At 35.8% G+C, this 24075-nt stretch overlaps 1 protein-coding gene across 1 annotated transcript in view; it reads right to left on the reverse strand.

Annotated features, from left to right (window-relative positions):
- Positions 1-24075, reverse strand: part of PCDH15 (protocadherin related 15) — an 876905-nt gene that overhangs the window by 64791 nt on the left and 788039 nt on the right. Inside the window, exon 27 of the mRNA XM_072803740.1 lies at positions 1490-1705. Within this exon, the coding sequence (XP_072659841.1) occupies positions 1490-1705 (216 nt within the window). The remainder of the gene's footprint in view (positions 1-1489; positions 1706-24075) is intronic.

Here is a 24075-nt window from a genome sequence, read left to right on the forward strand (position 1 = left end):
TGCCCATTTTGGGTAATTTTGAAGGTGCACTTTTTAATTTCCACACAATAGTTTACAGGGTCCAAATAAGAAACCCACAGACTTCACGCTGCTTATGTACATATTACACAGCTAATCTCTGTAGTTGTGTTTTATTTATGCTATTGTAGTATTTTAATTATACTTAGTGTGGTGACCTTATTGTCTGGCCTGATAGCACCACATCCTGCAGCCCTGAAATAACAGGAAGGGAAGAAGCAACATTATTTATATTAGGTTTACGGATCTTAATTTGATTAAAAATCTATGTCACCTTTAAAATCTTCTATATCTAGGCTTATTTATATTAGGTTTACAGATCTTAAATTGATTAAAAATCTATGTCACCTTTAAAATCTAATATATATCCAGGTTTCTATATCCAGGGAGCCTGCTTTTCCTTCTGCTTGTGTCTCTGCTTCTCTCTGTGTGTCTTTCATGAATAAATAAATAAAATCTTAAATAAAATAAAATAAAATAAAATAAAATAAAATAAAATAAAATAAAATAAAATAAAATAAAATATTGTATGTCAAAAGATTCTCAGCTTAGATTAGCTTTCATTTATTCTAGTGCAGCTTTCTTTCTCTACATGAGGACATCCTGGCCTTCATACCAACCACATTCGTGGTCATTGGTCTTCAGAATTTTCTAGTTAGAAGAAAAATATTTCATCTGTGATGTCTACATACATGAGAAGGTTAAATTCACTCAGAGAATTAACTGAGGGGAACTGTGAAAATGAAGATTTAATAAGGTGTAAATAGCAAAAGAAAAATTATACTTGATTCTGTGTTCATGTGACAAGTATATCCAGTAGCGATTATAACTTAATTTTTTACTAGATTCATGAAAATCCAAACAATCCATGCTTCCAAGTTGGCAGAAATTCCTTAGGATAGAAGCATTGGTATTGAATATCATGAATAAACAGCAATATCAAACTGCCTTTGGGAATATTGTACCACTGAGATTGTGTGTAGCCTGCGAAAAAGAAGAGAAAAGTGGTATTTCTTGACTGAAGCCAAACATAATGGAGTCAAGGATCATCCATGCTGTCATTGAGGATTTGGGTAAAATAAGGAAATTGCATCTATTAGAATATAAATTTGCTCCAAAACATTTCTTTTTGTTTTCTTAATCACAAAAGGTCTAAAAGGCATTTAAACAGTAATAAAAATTTTCATACATTTTAATTCCTACAGCATAACTCTGGAGCATTAGAAAATCTTAAGTTGCTCAAGCCAATTCTATATATATATATATATATATATATATATATATATATATATATATATATCTTTTTTTTTTTTTAAGCCAATTCTATATTAAAAATGAGATCTGCAGACCAGTAGAAATCCGGTGCTTGTAGAATTGCCTTCATGGTCATATATAAGAATGTATTATGATGTATTTCCCAAATGTCAAAAAATACGAGCACTTCCTCTAATCTGGACTTTTATCTACTTACCAGTACGTCTGCTTTGCCACTGAGTCCCTGCCCATAGTTGTCCGTGGCGATGACCTGGAACTTGAAGTAGGACCTCCTCATGTTGTGGAAGAGCATAGCAGTTTTTATGAGCCCGGTGTACGTTTCCACCACGAATCCTTCTTTGCCCTCTTTAATTGGTGGGATGATGAGTCGGTAGGCCATGGCACTATAGTTGCCAGTATCTTTGTCAGTAGCCTAGGAGGAAAACAACAACAACAACAAAAAACCCACAAGGTATAAATAAGCCAGAGAGAAATTACCTGTACTAGAGGGCTTATTTCTGTTTGTAAGACTGACATTCTTTGGTAATAATAACACAACACAACCCTCCTCAACGTCAATTGTTCTGGGTATTGTTATGTAGATCAACAGGATTTGTGTCCACGGGGACCAATGGCTGTTATTAGAATGGTAATAACTACCCAACTGTGAATACAAAGGACACAGACTCTGTTATAATGTGAGTTCAGCCTGCAAAATAAGAATTTTGATTGGCATGTTTGATGGGTTCAGCTCTGGGCTGTGATCCAAATTGGTTTAAGGATGGGATGGATTGTTTACCTAGCTATTGCCTTGTGTAATAGGCATAGCATGTGATAGTGGTTTTGACCTCACCTGTTTCCCGGAGGAGAAAAAAATAAAATAATGCACTGAAAGATCTCATATGACAATAAAAGTTCAGAGCTTTTAACCAATAAATCTGGAGCTACGGAAGGAGATCCTAATTAGTTAATACCATGTCATAATCAGAGATTAGTTTACTAATCCAGGTTCTTTTTTAATGAATCTATATCCAATTCTCAGATTTGTTCTTAGTTGCAGGTATTCATGATCTACAGGTTAAAGTTTCTTAATATTTAGAATTTAAAAAGAGAAACAGTTGTTTAGTTTAGTTTTTTTTTTCTTTTTTTTTTTTTTAATGAAGCTGTGAGTATAATCTATTAGTTTGTCTCTATGGGTTCTACTTCGGAGCTTTTTCAGAATGCCAATTTGGGAATTATTTCGTAGTGGAGTATTTGGAAGAGGAATGATGGATAGGAAAGTCTCAGTGAATCTATACCAGGCTACATAGATCTTATTCATGATACTGCATATGTATGTTTTATATTATTATTATTATTATTATTATTATTATTATTATTATTATTTTCATTATCTGGTTATTCTTATTTTTACCAAAGATATTATTAAATATGTATCAAGCATTTTTGATTTTTCATTACAACACTAAGGATTCCAAAAAGCATCATCTTTTTTAATAAGAACTCTGAGGAATGTATCATTACAATCAGGTAAATTAGTGCTGTCCAACAGAACTCTCTGTGTTGATGGAAACGCTCTGTGTTCTGTCTGACACAGCAGCAACCAGCCACATACGGCTAGTCAACACTTGAAATGAGGCTAATGGGACTCAGAAATTGAAATTTGAATTCTAATTAAATTTCAAAAGCAAGGGCTACCTAGTAAGTGGTAAAGTTGAGATAGACATAATGATAATAATAGTAAATAACAGTGAATATATTAGATTTTATCAGAGAGATGGAATGTTATAGATTATAAACAGCTTATAATACACTATACAGTTGAGAAGATGTTTAAAATGCTTTCATATTTGCTGTCATCTAATTGAAATATATAGTTTAATTATAATTTTTAACCTGAAAGTCAAGCAGTATGACAGTTAATTTGGAAACTCAATTACTTGTACATGTTATTAGCGTCTTAATAAAACTTCAAATCTACATTTACTTCTTTTAAAGATATTTACTAATGCAAGTGGAATATATAACAATTCACCTTAACTCTCCAACTTTATTCTGTCTGTTGATACTGTGTTCCATCAATTTGAATGACCATGCTCTATCTCTAAATAAATTAAGAGGGAAAAAAAAAAAAAAAGAGCTTAACTATTAAGCTTCAAATTCTATATGTGTGCTTAACCATTGAAGACATTTCAGGGTAATTCTGACTTCCTGTCAAACAAGGTAATTTAAAGTAAAAAAAAAAAAAAAAAGAAAGAAAGCTATATTTAACTTTGTGATAAAATATTTCTTGAATTTTTCTAAGAAGTCAAAATTCTCAGCTTTAGAATAAGATGGGCTCCACTATCAGCTCAATTCTGTAGATGGTCTGCATGTTTCACAGAATGGCAGGGCCTAGTTCTGACATTCAAGGGAAAGTAATTAGATTTCAACATTAGATCACATTATCACTAAAAGGAGAAGAACAAAGAAAAAGTAGTTATCAAAGTGTTTCTTTTTAAGCTTTGAACTCGGGGTTTTTATTTATTTAATAAAGGAAAGCACAAAAAATAAAAAGCACTTTCCCAGATAAAATTAAAATCAGAGTTTGAATCAAGTAATCAAAGACATTTCTTTTATATACTATAAGCAAATTTGGGACTAATGCCAAATAGGTCAGAGATCTGTTTAAGTATTATCTTTTAACTTATAATTAGCATGAGTGTTTCCACTGAAATAAATTTTTTACTGTAATTGCAAATGACAGTGAGGTATAAAAATGTGCATAAAAATAGATCATAAGTGTACAGATCAATAAAATTTTGCAAGCTATACACCCATCCATGTGACTAGCACCTGCATCAAGAAATAAAGCACTACCAGCATCCCAGAATATTCTGTATGTCCTTGGAGCCATACCCACTCCCCACTGTGTTTATGTATAAATGAATTGATTAGTTATGCTTAATTTTTAACTGTATGTTGATGGGATTACACTGTATATTTTCCTTTCTGTCTGAATTCTTTTACTCAATTTTGTATTGTGAGTTTCTAAATCTTTGTATTTTTTAAATTTTTATACACATTTTGAATCATTTTACTTCATCTTTACTATAATACTATGAGATATATATATAATTATTCTCTATCTTACCTGTGAGACTCTGGTAGTTGCATATCTTATCCACTATGCTATCTCTATGCTTCAGGATTTGAATTCTAGTCATTCCAACTCTAGAATCTAAGTCAAATTCACCTCTCCCCGGCTCCCTTCCCAAGTATTTACAGCTACCAGTGCTTTTCTAAAAGGCCTGTGCTTTTTAGAAAATGTTTGAATTTTTCTAATTTGGGTATAGTTGACACACAATCGTGTACAACACAGCGATTCAACATCTCTATACATTATACTCTGCTCACAAGTTACAAACCCTGTAACATGACACAATCACACTTAGAAAAGAAAAGGTGGCTACAAGAAAATCATCATGACTGCTTAGTCCATTAAGTTTCTTTGCACAGTTCTTACTGATTAACCTCCGATTTCAATAAACAATTTCACTGTCTAGTTTTCCTACTTTATTAAATTCAAGATTGCCTATTTTATCTTCACGGCTTAAGGTACATTTTAAAACACACTGAGGTACGAGGGAAGGGGACTCAGGAGACAAGTCCCTGTTTTGGGAAATTTTGGTTTTAGGTTGACTTCTAACCTGAAAGTCAGGTCACCAAAAAACAAAACAAAACAAAACAAAACAAAACAAAACAAACGAGCAAACAAAAAAACAGGTCATAATAAGAATCACAAGATCTGACTAATGGAAGATTACCAGACCCCAGTCCCTCTGGCAATAAAAGCCACAAAGCCTGGACCTTCTTAAAATTGCTCCATGTGGGTGATTCCACAACCCCAAAACAATAGAAAAATGAATTGCCCAGTAAGTCATAAGCCCAAAGTGAAACAGTAGACATTTCCCTATTTGGTTAGCTAATTTTTAAAAAATATATAAAACTCTTTGTTAGATGCAATGGGGTCCTCTTCCCCATCAAGGAGGAGAGATACTGCTTTGTGAAGTCTCTTCTTTCTCATTTCTATATTTAATGAATCTTGGTCCCATCCTCTAAACATCTTGCTCTTGAATTCTTTCTCACACAAAGCCACATCGCTCTTGGCAAAGCCCTCCCTCTCAGGACCTCTCAGGTATTCTGGCATCAATACCTTTCCTGAAGCAAATATTCATTTAATACAAGTTTGGATATGGGATTAGCAAGTACAACTCAGAACTATGTATTTTCTTTTATGATTTTTCACAGTGCATTTGGAGCAAATTGTCAAAAATGAGTTACAGGGTTTAAAAAAAAATCATGTTTACTGGAGTTTTTTCCAAAAATATAAGACTACTTGTCATATATACATTTTCAATAATAATTTCAGTTTGATTTTCTATTTCTTTGAGTGGGCTTAATCCTCTTTAAATCTCAAAGACCTCATTTCAAAAAGCAGGCATTGATGATGGTTGCCAGGATCATCAGCATTCTTTCAAATCTCCCCCTCTCTCCCAACTACATCTAGTTGAATATAGCAAGTTAAACAGCAAATGATAAACATTCCAATAGGCACTACAGTTAGAAGCGATATAAAGGATTTTCAAGTTCAATTTTTAATCTATTCAATTTTCAGCAAACACATGATTTCATATGGAAACCCGTATAAAAGATGTGACTGATCAAAGCTGGGTGTGTACATTAAAATCACACACTATAAACAAGCAAATGTTCCTTTATGAAGTCAATTAGAAGACACAGTATATTTAAATATACACCCAAAATACTGATAACAAAATTAAGAACACAATTTTAAATCTGGTTACAGATGTGAAAAGTGAGAGTTTCAGTACAGATTGTACTGCAACTATTTGCTTCGTACTTTTAATGGTTTTAAATTCACTTCTTCTGTGTGTGTGTGTGTGTGTGTGTGTTGTGCTTTAGAGGACCCTCAATCAAAAGTTGGGTGTGATTTTGGAAAAAAATATAATCACTTTGAGTTTCAACTTTCCTTATTCACAAAATCAAAAAAAAGTATTGATCAACAAGCATTATTTTCAAGACAAATACATATATGTAAAAAAATACCCAAGTATAGTAAAACCATTATAATTTACCATAATATTCAAAAACTTTAATTTTTCATATCAACGAATATGCAAATTTAAGCAAAACATTAATTTAAACTTATTACTCCAGGCATGTTATTCTAAGATTGTAATTTCCTTAAAAAATCCATTAATCAATTTTTTCAAAATGTGTATACTTTGCTCTCCTCTATCTTTTATCTTTTTCATTTCTCTTTATTGCTTCCAGACCACTTCTGAGTCAACCTTGCAAAACCTCTTCCCCAACTGAAATCCACGCATCTATTATGTGGTACACACTCTACACTTTGTTTTTGCTGAATATAATGGGGCTTTGGTATCTGACTCTTGGTGTACCTCTTCTACTTGGACTTTGTCCCCCTCTATGAATGTCAGTGTTCATGTAGATGACACAATCAATGACCCGTCTTTATATTCTCAGGCATGAATAACTGTCATTGACCTTTTTTTTTTTTTTAAGATTTGATTTATTGATTCATGAGAGACACACAGAGACACAGGCAGAGGGAGAAGCAGGCTCCATGCAGTGAGCCTGATGTGGGACTCAATCCCAGGATCCTGGGATCATGCCCTGGGCTGTAGGCAGGCACTAAACTGCTGAGCCACCCAGGCGTCCCTGTCATTGATCTTTGAACCGTCTCACTGCATTGATTCTATCCTGTAAGCACACACTAGTCTTCTGACTTACAGAGATACTGCCCCAAAGGAAGCACACCATCTCCGGAAGTGTAAACTTTAAGGTATACATTTCTGACTGCAAACTCCCATCACTTCCTTATTCAATTAAGAATTCTTTGATACCAGGGAATTTTCAGTTCCACAAACACCTTTCCTGTTTTCATTACTTTGGGGCTTATGTCCCTTTCCCTTCCATCATGGATGTCACAGGGGTCATGCTGTTCTCACTGCTTTGTCTTTTCAGAATACGTAGACCTTTCTCCTTTAGAACCAATGTAACTGGGGCAGCCCGGGGGGCTCAGCGGTTTAGTGCCACCTTTAGTCCAGGGCGTGATCCTGGAGACCTGGGATTGAGTCCCACGCTGGGCTCCCTGCATGGAGTCTGCTGCTTCTCCCTCTGCCTGTGTCTCTGCCTCTCTGTCTCTCTCTGTGTCTCTCATGAATAAATAAATAAAATCTTAAAAAAAAAGAAATATGTTTTTAAAAAAAGAACCAATGTAACTGCCAACTGATGACTGAGGAATTCTGAAGATTAGTCAGGTAGACTAGTGCTTCACACAGTATCTCAGTATCTTTCCCACTGAGTATGTTTTATTGAAACTACTTTATAGGTAAAGGAACCGAAGCACAGAGAGATTAGTCACTTTCTCGTAATCACAAAGACGGTTGATAGCACATGTCGGGAGGTCTCACTCTAAAACCTATACTGAAACTCCTATCCTCAGTATGTCATACTAAGCACCAGGACTGGGACCCCAGTGAACACAGCACTAAGAGCTGCATAAAAGACATGTCAAGGAGATGAGAAGAAAATAATAGATATGCAGGCCAAAGCCCAAATGAAGGCAGGAATACAAAAATCTCAGCGCTGATGGTAATAACATTCAGAGGGTATTTTGCTGAACCAGGTGAACTTAAAACTTAATTCATGAGGTCATGAGTGGTTCTGAGAAGAGGAAGCAAGACCCTTCTTAGGATGATAAATCTTCACATTAAGGGCAATTGAGAAACTCACCTCTCCTTTCCAGCCACCACCACTGCCACCACCCCAAAACTGCAAGTAAACCTCTTGGCTTAAACCTTGATGTTTAATGGAATGGGAAATAAACCTTCCTTGGGAATTAATCCAACCAACACAACCGCCCTCACTGGAGTCTGCAGCCATTATTCACACACTACCAATTTGCTCAATTCTAGGAGAAATCATAATATCCTGATTTTGAAAATGCAGTGGCCCTAAATTCTACCTGAATGAACAGAAAAACCAAAACTGAGAATTTGAGAAAAGTGACCTTTAACTAATAATGGCCTAGCCTCCTCACAGAAGCAAGTCCTTTTTCAAAAAAGCCCCCTCTAACTTATGCCTCAAATCATTCTAACAAACAAGTTCCAAGAAAGATAAAAAGTTAGAGTAAAACAATCGTCAAAATGAACAAGCAATAAAATATCATAAAAGGGAGCTTGTTGCAAAAAAAGCAAAGTCATAGTGCATAGGGAATTAGCAGGCACAAGAGTATAAAGCAAATATGTTCAATGTTTCAGTAAATAGAGTCTTAAAAATAAGAAAAAAAAAGAATGAGAATAGTTGAAAATAAATAAAAAGTATCTTCTGGAAATGATGAAATAATTGAAACAAAAAACCCAGAGATGAAGCTGTTAGCAGCCTAAGCATCGCTGATGAGAGAAATTAGTGAACTGAATGATAGGGATAGAAGAAATGATGCAGAATGCCTTACAGAGCCACAGAGATGAAAAATGTAAAAGCAAGTCTGAGATATAGTGTTTAGAGTCATCAAGTTTAGCAAACATCTCATCAGAGATTCAAGGAGAGCAGACAGGATAGAATTTTCCAGAACCGATAAAAGGCAACTGTCAACAGATTGAAGCCCAATAACCTACCAATAGAATAAATACAAAGTGACCTACACAGAACATGCAACAGTGCCCCCCCCAACGGAAAGGGGAGTCATGGAAGGCCTTAGCACACTCAAGCGTGGCCTGGAAAGGTACCCACGGAAAGTTCTAGACTGTGCGCTTTGAGTGAAGGGTATGTGATTCCAGTGGGAAATCTAAGATTTAGGAAGAGGTGGAAAAAGCGAAGATAGTATTAAATGTCTGAAAAAGTCTACTTAAGCAATAACCGTAGTTATTGTGTGGCTAAAAAAAAAATAGAGTAAAATATCCCAAAATAATAATCCATAAATATCAATGGGAGGGACTCAATTTAAGCATCCTAACATTCTGAAGAATATTCGGGATGGATGGGACACTGGTATTTTTAGGTACGAATGTGTTACCATTTCTAAGGTAAACCCTATTCAATAAGAGCATCTAACTTCTCAAATACACTAAGTATACGTGCATGGAGCAAGGCAAGAGAAAACCAAAATAAAATGATAGAGGGCAAAATCTTATATCTGCAACTATCAGGAATGTAATTCAATCTTCTAAACAGGCCAGGTCGATCACATTGGATGGAATATAGTCTAGTCTGACATATAATATATCATCCCTAAAAGAAGAAAAGTGATTGGAAATGTAAGTCCAAATTCATTTATATTTTAATCTAGAACACATTTCTTTTCACATAGAAATTTACCTTTCTGGCATTTTGGGGAGAAATGCAGAAAGAACTGATATTTTTAAATGTTAATAATATTAGAAGTTAGTCTTGATGCGTTCTGTGTGGCTACGAACAAGTTCAAAAGGAAATTATTTGCCAAAGAGATCACTGATGAATGTGTAACCGTGGATAAAGCAAAACAGCTAAGTGGTTTTGTTTTTGTTTTTTTAATAAATCAACTGCTATGAATATAGCTTGCCTTACTTTCTAAAATAAATGGGAAAATGGGGAATATTCCTAAAAATATCCTAAGAAAGAGAAAAAAAGTAAGTAAAAATTACAGGATCCATCATTTTTAGATAGTGATAAGGGGACATCTAATAGGCTTGGTTAAACTAGCACTTAAAAATGAAAACTGGCTCATCAAGAAAACTATAACAGAATCAAATTTGCTAAAGAATCAATGTCACTTTGCTTAATTCCATCAGCTTCTTTTTTTTTTTTAATTTTTATTTTTCCATCAGCTTCTTTATCATCAAAGATATACCCTGGGATCCCGGGCACAGTCATTATTATCTGGAAGAGGTAACCCTGCAAGACTTGATTCGCAGACTTCTGGGAGTTTCTGTTAGTGAGCAAAATCAGGAAAGTTATGTCTAGAGTAGTTTTAGAAGAATGAGAATCAGAAATGAATATTATAATTATACTTGCTGTAATTATATTTCTAAATGAAAGCTAAGACACAGGAAACCACTTACGCATTTCTACGACCTCATCTGGAAATTTTAATGCACACAGGTGCCCAACATTAAGAGAAAATCACCAAATAATTGCCTCTATCATACAGGGGTGTAGGTGAGCCCATTAATTTTGCTGCAGCTAAGTAACTGTTCCCCTCTGTTGCCTAAATGAATACTGTGGATACAGAAATATTAGTGGAATAATTAGTGAGGTCCTAAGAACTTCCAAAGCCCATTAAAGTCCAATAATGCTAACTTTTAACTTCAGCTTTCCAATTAGACCCCATTTTAACATTTAACAGCACTGAAGGCTCACTTTCCCCGAAATAGAGTGGAAGGTTTTTAAGAATGTCAGGGTAAAAATGGTCAAATCCCACATTTTCACCTACTGGAGTCAGTATGTCGAGCTGTGTTTGCCACGGGCAAAAAGGACAGATCTTCGGCTTCGTAAACTATTTTAACTTGGCTCTTGTATTTGCAGGAACTACAAAGAAATCTCCACTTTCAAGCACTTCAAGACAAGGCATGTGTCCAACATATGATGAAATATGAACGAGGAAATGAAAATGTCAGGTGGACTGCTCTCTTTACAAGTCTATTCAAGATGTATGCAAAGAAGCAGAAGAAGAGAGGGGAGAAGCATTTTATTTTTTATTTATTTTTTATTTTTTATTTATTTTTATTTATTTATTTATTTATTGTGGGGGGGGAGAGGCATTTTAAATAAGAAAGCTTAGTGCTTGGGTGTTTATCAGGATGCCAAAAAAGTGATCACTCCCCCACAACTCCTAGTTTTAATGTGTGCACTTACTTTTTGTAGAGTTAAGTAAGAATCTGATATTACATTGTATACATAAACCACATCTTCTAGAAACGACAAATACCCACCATTTGCTTCGACGTGGATGGACCTGGAGGGTATTATGCTGAGTGAAATAAGTCAATCGGAGAAGGACAAACATTATATGGTCTCATTCATTTGGGGAATATAAAAAATAGTGAAAGGGAATAAAGGGGAAAGGAGAAAAAATGAGTGGGAAATATCAGAAAGGGAGACAGAACATGAGAGACTCCAAACTCTGGGAAACGAACTAGGGGTGGTGGAAGGGAAGGTGGGTGGGGGGTAGGGGTGACTGGGTGACGGGCACTGAGGGGGGCACTTGATGGGATGAGCACTGGGTGTTATTCTATATGTTGGCAAATTGAACACCAATAAAAAATAAATTTATAAAAAAAAAGAATCTGATATAATTTGGAGATATTCTAATGAGTGTAATGCAGCTGGCTGTAGAAACAACAATTTAATAGTGGTCTGTTGACCCCTGCAACACCTTTCCAGGAGCTTTACTGTTGTTTTGTTATAGTTAGCGTCTGCCAAAGTTTACTCTTTTTTAACGATTTTATCGATTTTAGAGACAGACGAGAGAGCATGAGCAGGGGGAGGAGCAGAGGGAAAGGGAGAAAGAGACTCTCAAGCAGACTCCCCTGCTGAGCACAGGGGAGCCTGGGGTGGGCCAGGATCCCAGGCCCCCCGAGATCATGACCTGAGCCAAAATCAAGAGTCAGACGTGTAATTAACCCATCGAGCCACCCAGGAGCCCTGGCGAAATTTACTCTCAAAGGGTGGTGCCAAATATCACATGATAACACCCATTTGAAAAATCAAAGAAACTGAAAAACAGCAAAACCTTCTTTTTATCACTTTTACAGTTTTTCATTTACATCCCGAACTATGTTTTATCACAGAAGGCATGAGATTTAAACATCGGGAAGACTCGCATTTATGTGATAATCGTCCTTTCCTTGTAAAAGCTTCAGAAAATAAATATTACCTCAAAAAATAATTGCTTTGTCCTTTTCCTCATTATTGCTACGGTCATGACGGATCATATATTCCTCAGTGCTGTGAAGGGAACGCTAAAACATTTGCCCCACCTTTTCATTCACATGGAAAAGAAAGGAATTATGCTCCATCCAGAGATGCAGTAACAATGGGAAACGTTCAATCCGAGAGATTGAGAGAGAGGAAGACTAGCTTTTCATGTTGATTCTGAATCCCAAATGTTCAGGACTTTTCACAAAAGCTCACTTATTATGGAAATATTTAAGAAATCTGTGCCTTTGCACTAATTCCGTAGTTAGGAGTTCAAGTCCTTCAGCATTCCAAGCAAATTGAATGACACACTCATCATTTCTAACTCTGTGTTCCTCCCCAGTGACATTAAAACCAACAACTACTCCAAACCAAATAGAGTTTCATATGTCCCCTGCTCCTGGCCCTCTCCGGGCTACCATGGTTGTCCCTCTGGCTGTGGTCTTCCTGCCTGGCAAGGGCCTCCACCTACACAGAAACTGAGCGAAAGATCTCAGCATCCATAATCTCATCCCTGGCCTCCTGACGTCCAGGACATCAGCAAGCCTTCGGCCTTGGACTCTGCAGGATGCCTCAGTGCAGAGACTATCTATCACGCGGACGCTGCCCAACGCAGGCTCTCCTGTCTCATTTTTCATTCCAGCAACAGCTGAAAAGCCATTCGAGAGCTTCCACCTGCCACAGGGGGACATTAAGACAAGTCCATGAAATATCCTGTCTGAGCCCAGTTCACCATTCCAACTTCTCACCCTACATTTAACTCTACTGATATTTCCCCCAAACTACACTACTTAGTTTTTTTTTAGAACAATCTATGTTGCTTTAGGATTCCAACCCTTTAGGATTCCAAAACTTTGTTTTAGGATTGCAGTGTTTTCTAATTTAAAACATCTCTTGTGGGGCACCTGGGTGGCTCAGTGGTTGAGCATCTGCCTTTGGCCCAGGGCATGACCCCGTGGTGCTGGGATCGAGTCCTGCATAGGGCTCCCTGCATGGAGCTTGCTTCTCCCACTGCCTGTATCTCTGCCTCTCTCTGTGTTTCTCATTAATAAATAAATAAATATAATCTTTAAAAAATGAAAAGAAATGAAATAAAAATAAAGTAAAATAATAAAATAATAAAATAAAATAAAATAAAATAAATAATAAAATAAAATAAAATAAAATAAAATAAAATAAAATAAAATAATAAAATAAAATAAATAAAATAAAAAGTCTCTTGTGTACTAGGCCAAAGGATGTTCCCGCTTGGCCTATACTTGGTACACACACACACACACACACACACGCACACACACATTGAATATATATAATATTAAGCAACGTAGTCAACCCTCAGTTTAAAGGACTAGTGTTCTGAAGGCTGTCCTGACTCCAAACTAGGGGTAGTGCTACTTCCACCTGTATGCTCCTCATACTTATATCTTATATATCTTATATATATTTTACTAGAGCATTTACCCTGGCATATTATAATATTTGTGTGTCTCCATTACATATAAAATTTGTTTCTTAGTTTTCTTTTTTTTTAGTTTTCTTATAATATTTTATGTCACTTGATTTCCAGATTGATCACTAAAATGTATTTTGAAAACAAAAATGAAAATTTAAACTAGGATATATACATGTCTTCAAAAAAATCCTCTTGAATAGAAACTTTTTTTTTTTGTTTTGTTTTGTTTTTTTTAAAGCTTACTTTTGTTCCCGTCATTACACTATTTAAGACAGGGTGTCCTTTGTGCGTTGAATAATTTGGACCACCCTGCTTCATAAAAAGATTTGAGTGTCTTTTCATTTAAACATACTCATATGTAATTTTTACAATTTTAAAGCAAAGTTAATATTAAATAATGGCATTTTCATTATTGCAAAAAGGTTTAGAATATGAATAATGTATAAGAAGCCTATTTATCCTTCAATTATTAAGTTTTAGAGAAAATCCAGGGAACCAGAGAGCAGGGCATTTGCAAATTAAATCAGAATGCTGAATCTTCTTTGCATTCTCTCCGACAATGTTGGATTGCCCCCATCTAAGAAGAAAACAACAAGCACAAACAGAAAGCTTTACTACAAAAAAACAAACCTCTATCATTACTTTTTAAAGAGTAATGTCAAAGGAAAATAGAATTCAATTTATAAACCTTTTACTTTGGAAAATGAATGGAGAACTTTCAAAAATATATTGAATATAAAGTACTAAGATGAAACCAATGATTAGCAGAAGAAAAGCCTTGAGGACCAATAAGGTGACACTAATTATAAAGAAGTCTGTGTTTACAGAATGGTATGGTGCTATTTACCCATGGGACAATAAAATTTGTCTCCTTGACTATATGTAAAATGCAACATTTTAATATAAACAACACAACACATTCAACAAAAAGAGTTGCTCTCTGCAATGTCCCTCATTTAAATTGGAGGTATTTTAGAACCCTCCATCTCTTTATATATATATATTTTTTTTTTGAATTTTGTAACTGTATTTTGTCTAACATCTGACAATTTTGCTAAGAAGAAATAGCTGTAACATTAAACTGAAATTCCTGATATTGTTTTTTTGTTGGATGAAATTCTAAAAAGAATTGGCCCCGGAACAATATGGTATAAAGCAGAGTGGCCAATATTACAATCCCATTTTGAGATAATATGATAGAATATTAGCATTGCCAATTGCTGATTTTTAGAAATATTGTTGTTTTTTGAGAACCATGGATGAGAATATAATAATTTAGGAATCTAATTTTGCAAAATTGCTTATGTGCTTTTGTTTTCCACTATGTTTTCCTGATTAAAAATTCCTAAATCATTCTTTCTTTTTTAATTCCAAAGTTGTTTTCATCTAATTATTCTCGCTCTGTGTTATTTGTAACGATGAAAAATTACAACAACTTAAATAGCCAACGGTCTTTTATAATGTGTCTAATATACAAAGTATTTGATTAATTCTTGGTTATTACAGAAATATCAGAAGATGTATATTAACAAAGACATACTGAAGACCCTATATTAGATCCACTTATAGTCATAACGAATATCTTTATATATGTATCATTTTATATTTTCTATATATACATAAGCTTTCCGTGAAGGGGATCATACCATCTGTATGGCATTATAACCTATTATTTGTAGTCGTTAACCAGTCAATATAGAATATTTTGTATTTCATACAAAAAGTATATTTCTATTTCAAACAACATAATAGTAAGAGTAGGATTTTAAAATATTGTAACAAACAAGTAATACTATTTTTAAAAATAGACATTTTAAAAAATTTTTATTTATTTTTAAATTTTTTAAATAAACATATTTTTTAAAGGACACATAAAGTCCATAAATTATTATAGACCCATCCCAAGGAACACCAACATTATTAAGCCTCGAACGATAGTTACTAGATGGTTTCTATACCTTGGCCATTGTAACTAATGTTGCAATAAACATAGGAGTGCCTATATATTTTTTAATAGGTGCTTTTGTTTTTGTTTGTGTGTGTGTGTGTGTGTGTGTATGTGTGTATGTGTGTGTGTGTGTAAATACCTAATAGTGCAATTGCTGGGTCATAGGGTAGTTCTGTTTTTTTAGAGTAGTTCTATTTTTAATTTTTTGAGGAGCCTCTGTACTGTTTTCCGCGGTTCCAGTTTGCATTCCCACCAACGGTGCATTGAGGGTTCCTTTTTCTCTGCATCTTTGCCAACACTGGTTGTCTTTTTGATTTTAGCCATTCTGACTGGTGTGAAGTGATATCTCATTACGGTTTTGATTTGCATTTTCCTGATGCTGAGTGATGTCGAGCATCCTTTCATGTGTCAGTTGACCATCTATATGTCGATAGACAAATGGGTAAGGGAGATGTGATACACACACACACACACACACACACACACACACACACACTGGATTAGCACAGCCTTAAAAAAGCGATGGGATTTTGGCATTTGCAACAGGACGGATGGACCCAGAGGGTGGTATGGTAAGTGAGGTAAGTCAAACTGGGAAAGATGAATACCATATAATTTCACTCATAGGCAGGATCTAAAAAAAAAAAAATGAATAATAAATTAAAAAAAAACAGAATCAGACCCATAAATACAGAGAACAAGCTGATGATTGCCAGAGGGGTGGGTGCAGGAAATATTGGTGAACGGGAAGGGGAGACATAGGCTTCTAGTTATGGGATGAATAAATCATGGGCATATAGTCACTGGTATGTAATAGCATCATGTAGTGGCAGATGGGAGCTACACAAGGGTGAGCACAGCACAATATATAGGAAAGTCGAATACTATGCTGCACACCTGAAGCTAATGTCATATTGTGTGTCAACTATACACAAATTAAAAAAAAAACACTTACTGGAAAATATTTATATTTGATAAAATGGCTAGTTTTTGTTTGTTTTCTTTTGGCCAAGAAATAGCATTGGCTAATCTGTTTCTAGCCTTGTTACCTTTGGCCAATCTGCTGTAATCTAAATAGTTCTTCAGCCAGTTGAGAACTAGCGTTGACAATGATTGGGATTATTAGATGCAGGTTGAATGTCAGCACTGAAAAAGTGTAATGAATAAATGATCATATTCAAGAAAGACCTGGGAAAACATAAGGGATCATCAGAGTGTGCACCAAGTCTTCTGTATTGGGCTCAGGACTCTTAAAAATAGAGTATCATTTAACATTCTTAACTCTGGCGAGTAGAAAGAACAAGATCCCTTCTACAGAAGCCATTCCTGAAGTGTGTATGTGAGAGTATAGCTCTGCAAATGACCCAAAATCACACATTTGGGGAGCAGGACCTGGAATCCTTGACTTTAAGGTCCCTATAAGATTTGCCAGTAAACTGATTGTGTGGAGGGGCACCTGGGTGGCTCAGGGTTGAGCGTCTGCCTGTGACTCAGGGCAGGACCCCACGGTCCTGGGATCAAGTCCCACATCCCACTCCCTGCAGGGAGACTGCTTCTCCTTCTGCCTCTGTCTCTGCCTCTCTCAGTGTGTCTCTTGTGAATAAATAAATAAAATCTTAAAAAAAAAAAAAACAAACTGTGTGGAGGAAAGGATGCACTGCACTGAAGGCTATTCCCAGGGTCCTTGCTTCAGAGAGATGACACCTGTACCCACTAACAGATTTTCTTAAAAATTGAAATCTAGTATTTCTCCTTCCATCAGAATCAGTAGGAATTAAACAAAGACAAGCGGCTTTACCTGTGCATCTCTCTTGCAGGACAAAGCAGAACACAAACACTGGCAAAGAGTAGTTATCGTTTGTACCGTTTTCCTAGTGACGCTGCTCCGTTAAATGACACAGTAAGATAGAATTCAATGTTTTAATTGCATTTAGTACTAATGAGACCCTTATAAACATAGGTGAGATTACACATTTTCATTGTGTCCTGTTCCTTCCCTCATTAGTTATCCCTAATTTTCATGATGACTATTAACACAACATAACATTAATATGCTCAGGAGGTGCCAGAAAAGATTACGTGTCATGCTGTGATTCATTAAAGCCAGAGAAAGGACTCTTTCATTTTTCAACTTTTTAACAGATAATTCATTTTATAATCTTGAAAGATAAATTTTCTGAGGTTCAGAACATTCTATTAATACTTTTTCTTTGAAAAATGGCATTATTTCACCATATCTATCTACAAAGGGAGAATTTAAGGAATCTATTTAACATCCTTAAATTGCTGGCCTTTTCTGGTTAGTGATTATTATTATTATTATCATTATTATTATTATTATTTGGCTTCAGTGTCTTCTTTCTGAAAAAGTCTATTGAAGACATTTTACTGACTCCTTGATTATTTTCGTGTTTTATTTAAGAGAATTTCAAGAATGTTTTCCACTTGTCAGACATTAATTAATCACTAGAAGATAACCTCACCCAGTGTTATGGCTGGCTGTAGTGAGATAAGGACCCAAAACCCCAACACGGCCTTCTAAAAATACTCTTTTTTAAACTTTTCTCTGGATATGTTGATACTGGCACTGCCTGAGGGCTGAAATTTCCCCCTAGCTGTGCTATTAGGGGATATGAGGTCAGAACCTCACATCTACCTATGTGCAGATTATTTTTTTCTTAAAGTTGTTATGATTTCCTGAAAGGGAAATACCAAGCCATCGATAATTACCAGCAAAGAAAATATGTACAAAGATACTTCATAGCACAGGGTTGAGATAATACTGCTCACTTAAAGCATACAGATATGAAAAAAAAAGCATACAAATATGTCTCATAAATACCAATCTGATCATTGCCAATATAAGAACTACCACATTTAAACTACACAAGTTGATTTTTCTCAAGATAGCTTTTGTGACTATTCAGGGTCTTTTGTGGCTCCATACAAATATTTTGAATTATTTGATCTAGTTCTGTGAAAAATGCTTTTGGTATTTTGATAAGGATTGCATCGAGTCTGTAGATTGCTTTGGGTAGTATGGACATTAGAATGATATTGGTTTTTCAAATCCTTGAGAATGAAAAAAATCTTTCCATTTGTTTGTGTCATCTTCAATTCCTTTCATCAATATTTACAGTATTTGGAGGACAGTCCTGCTCCTCCTGGTTATGTTTGTGCTTAGATATGTTTTATTTCTTCTGGTGCAATTAGAAATGGGATTATTTTCTTAATTTCTCTTTCTGTTACCTCATTATTAGTGTATAGCAAAGCAATAGATTTGGGTACATGAATTGTGCATCCTACAACTTTTTAAAATTCGTTTGTCAGTTCTAATAGTTTCTTGGTGGCATGTTTAGAGTATCACAATCCCAGATTTTAAGATATACCTCAAAGCTATAGTGATCAAAACAAAATGGTACTGACACAAAAACAGGCACATAGATCAGTGGAACAGAAAAGAGAGCCTAGAAGTAAACCCATGATTATACGGTCAATTAATCTGTGACAAAGGAGGCAGAAACATGCAGCGGGGAAAAGATAGTCCCTTCAATAAATGATCTTGGGAAAACTGGACAGCTGCATGGAAAAGAATGAAACTGGACCACTTTCTTACATCATAAGCAAAAATGAATTTAGAATGATTTAAAGACCCAAATGTGAAGCCCGAGACCATAAAGTTCTCAGAAGAAAACAGAGGTAGTAATTTCTTTAACATCAACGGTAGAAACATTTTTCCAGTTGTCTCCTGAGGCAAGGGAAACAAAAACAGAATTAAACTCTTGGTACTACACCAAAATACAAGCTTTTGCACAACAAGGGACATGATCAACAAAACAAAAATGTGATCTACTGAATGGGAGGAGATATTTGCAAATGATATATCCAATAAGGGCTTAATATCCAAAATATATAATTAACTTATACAATTCTACATCAAAAAAATCCAATTAAAGATGGGCAAAGGACTTGAATGGGCTTTTTTATAAAAGATTTTATTTATTTATTCATGAGAGATGACACACAGAGAGAGGAAGAGACACAGGCAGAGGGAGGAGCAGGCTCCCTGCAAAGAGCCTGATGTGGGACTTGATCCCAGGACCCTAGGATCATGACCTGAGCCAAAGGCAGATGTTCAACTGCTGAGCCACCCAGGCATCCCTTGAATGGACATTTTTCAAAGAAGACATACAGATGGTCAACAGACACATGAAAAGATGCTCAACATCACTCATCATTAGAGAAATGCAAATCAAAACCATAATGAAATATCACCTTATAGCTATTGGAATAGCAAAAATTAAAAAAAAAACAGATAAGACATAACAAGTATTGACAAGAATGTGGATAAAAGGAACACTTGTTGGTGGGAATGTAAATTGGTGTAGCCATTGTGGAAAACAGTAGGGAGGTTCCTCAAAGATTAACATGTAACTACCATATGATCCAGTAATTCCACTATTGGGTATTTACCCAAGGAAAACAAAATGCTAATTCAAAAAGATACATGTACTTCTATGTTTATTGCAGCATTATTTTCAAAAGTCAAGATATGGAAACAACCTGCGTGTCCATCAGTAGATGAGCGGATAAAGAAGAGGTATATATAAAGAACTCGTAAAACTCAATGTGCAAGGACACCTGGGTGGCTCAGCGGTTTAGTGCCTGCCTTCGGCCCAGGGCATGATCCCGGAGTCCCAGGATCGAGTCCCACATCAGGCTCCCTGCATGGAGACTGCTTCTCCCTCTGCCTGTGTTTCTGCCTCTCTCTCTCTCCCTCTGTGTGCCTCATGAATAAATAAATAAAATCTTAAAAAACTCAATGTGCAAAAAAACCCCCAAATAATCCAATTAAAGAATGGGCAGAGGAAATGAATTAACATTTTTTCCAGAGAAGACATCCAGATGGCCAACAGATACATGGAAATGGAAAGATGCTCACCACCACTCATCAGGGAAACGCAGATCAAAACTGCAATGAAATATCACTTTATACCTGTCAGAATGGCTGAGATCAACGATACAAGGAACAACAGATGTTGGTGAGGGCGTGGAGAAAGGGGAACCCTCTTGCACTGTTGGTGGGAATGCAAAGTGGTGCAGCCACTGTGGAGATCCATATGGAGCTTCCTCAAAACTTTAAAAATAGAATTACCCTATGATCCACCAATTGCACTAGTAGGTATTTCCTCAAAGGACTCAAAAATACTGATTTGAAGGGATTCATGCACCCTGATGTTTACAGCAGCGTTATCTACAATATCCAGATTACGGAAAGAGCACAAATGTCTGTCGATTGATGAACGGATAAAGAAGATGTATAGATATGTACACACACACACACCCCACATCATATATATATATATATACACACAATGGAATATTAGCCACAAAAAGAATGAAATCTTGCCATTTGCAACAACATGGAAATTGGAATGGAGCAAGAGAGTATAATACTAAGTGCAATAAGTCAGTGAGAGAAAGACAAATACCATAGGGTCTCACTCAAATGTGGAACTTCAGAAACAAAACAAATGAGCAAAGGAAGAAAGGGAAGAACAACAACAACAAAAATCAGACTCTTAAATACAGAGGACAGACTGGTGGTTGCCAGGAGGGAGGTGGGTGGGGGATGGATGAAATAACTAAAGGGGATGTGCTCCAATAATGAAACAAAATGCAAGTGAAAAAAATTAAAAAGGATTATTTCTCAGTGGGATGATAGCTAGTGTATTACAAAGACTGGATATACCTAGTCATTACACAATGGAAGGAATTGTTCTTATATTAATTTTCAGTGTTTTTTTTTTTATAACTATTCCTTATTCCATCCTTCAGATAAGAAGAAAAGTAAGTATGCTGTACTGATACTAAGGTGAGCTCTAGAAAGATAGGCCCACTATTATTTAGTTTCAAGGGCAGTGATGAAATATCCGGGTTTTCCATGGAATTGTGTTTTGACAACTTAACATGCACAACGCATGCTGAGCGGACAATATTGTGATTATTATTATCTTACAGGTCGAAAGAACCTACTCGGATAAAATAATTCACAGTGACAATGGATGTTTATGGAGAGATCTGTGTGAGCCAGGCACCGTACTCAGCGCTTTGCATGCATTTCTTATTTATATTCATGAGAAATTTGTTATATAGTCTTATAACTTGCATCTCAGGAGTGGGTAGAAGATAGCAGTGCAGGGGCCCCTGGGGGGGCTCAGTCTGTCAAGCATCTGCCTTCAGCTCACGTCATGGTCTCAGAGTCCTGGGATCGAGTCCCACGTCGTGCTCCACGCTCAGTGGGGAGTCTGCTTCTCCCTTTCCTCTGTCCCTACCCTCTGCCTGTGTTCTCTTTCTCAAATAAATGCATTTTTAAAATTCTTAAAAAAAAAAAAAAAAAAGAGGTAACAGTCCAGGTGTGTCTTCATCATGATGCTTTTGGAAAAGAGAGATTTAAACATAAAAACGTTGAAAACAATAAATAATAAAACTTTACCTTTATGGCCTTTATGTTTGGTATTAATTTACCTTATTTTTCATGCTCTTGGATTTAGCATATTCATAACATTGGATTAAATGTTAATCAATAGTGACTTAACGTGAAACTTGCCTAGTTCCCTTAGGGATTCCTGTCACCCAGAGGGAGCAGGGGCCAGCATTCATTTCCTGCCCACAGATGTTGTCTGGGTTTTTTATTTGTGTTTTTTTTTTTTTTCTTCTTTTCTGAACCTTTCATCTCAGCTCCATCCCACAGTCTAATTTTGCTCTAACCCAAATCCACAAAGAACCTGTCCCTCAAAAACGGCTGCTCCTGTACCACCTGGTCAGGGCTCCTCGATGTTCTGAGCACATCACCAGGGCTTTCTAGGTCTGAAGGCACCCTGTTCTTTTCCTGGGATGCCTGTTCTTACTGAGTGCCTAAATCCTTCTTCCGTGACTTCAATCTCTTCCCTCTAGTTGATTCTTCCTACCTAGCTTGGATTCTTCATTTATGCCCAATATTGTAGAACAGCAGCCAGGCCTTGGCCTGTGCCCGTGTGCTTTGTGGGAACAGGGACTGGTCAATCTGTTTCCGATCTGTGGGCATGATCATAAAATTTTCAGGTCCATATCTCATCTCTTTGCCTTTATATTCTGGATTCTGGAACCTAGAACCAGATAGAACCATGTGCTTATTTGGTTGTGTTGTCCCCATCAACCCCATCCTCCACATCTAACCAACTCTACGTCACCATTAGCATTTCTCTGCCACCACCACAGATTACATAGTCACTCTTCCAAAATAGGCTTCCTTACTAGAAAATGTAAGAAAACTATATAGCATTGTTTCACCGAGCAATAAAAATAATTTTTTAAAAAATATTTTATTTACTTATTTGAGAGAGACAGAAAGAAAACAAGCAAAGGCAGAGGGACAGGGAGAAGCAGACTCCCTGCTGAGCAGGGACCCTGATTCAGGACTCGATCCCAGGACCCTGAGATCATGACCTGAGCTGAAGGCAGATGCTTGATTGATTGAACCACCCAGGTGCCCCCCCCAAAATAGAAAAAAATTAATTATTAACAGAGAAATAACAAGAAAAATATAACCCCCCTTCTGTAAGAATTATTTTATTATACGTTGCAAGAATCGCTTAAAATGATTAGAAATCTAAGTAAATATCTTCCCTTTGTTTTTGCATTTTTAAATTTTAGTAACATTTTAATGAACTTTATTTTTTTCGAATTTTATCTCTAGAGGTAGCCATCGTCCAGATCAAGAAATGGAGCATTATCAGTCTCCTCCCCGCAAAAAAAAAAAACTATTCTGATTTGATTAGTTCTTCCTGTTTTTTTGAATTTTATATAAATCGGCTTAGGAAATTTGCATTTTTGTCTAACTTCCTTTGCTCACATTATGTTTCTGAGACTCACTGGTGTTGCATGGGGCCATAGTTTATTCTTTTTCCCAGCTCTATAGGATTCCATTGTAGAAATACACTACAGTTGACGCATGTGGTGTTGCTGGACATCAATGTTGTTTTCAACTTTTTCAGCTTTTAGATGTTACAATAAGGAATGTATCTCTTATGAGCCTATGTATGCATTTCTGCCGTGTAGAAATTCTGAGTCGGGTTACGCATACGTTCACACTGAATAGAAAATGTCAAACTCTTTTTCAAAATGTTGTACGTCCCATCAGCAATATCTGTGAACTCTGGTTGCTGCAAAATTGGGCTTTATCTGTCTCTTCTTTTAGCCATTTTGATGAACAGAGGGTGGTCTCTTATGGTTTATTTTGTAATTCTCTATGAGTTAATAAAATTGAATCCCTCTTTATGTGTTTTCTGCCAATTTTTATATCCTCTTTATGCAAGGCCTATTCCAATCTTATTCCTATCTTTTTATCTTGGGCGTTTTGTTTTGTTTTGAATCATCA

The sequence above is a fragment of the Canis lupus genome, chromosome 27, assembly GCF_048164855.1.
Source record: "Canis lupus baileyi chromosome 27, mCanLup2.hap1, whole genome shotgun sequence".
Lineage (NCBI taxonomy): Eukaryota > Metazoa > Chordata > Mammalia > Carnivora > Canidae > Canis > Canis lupus.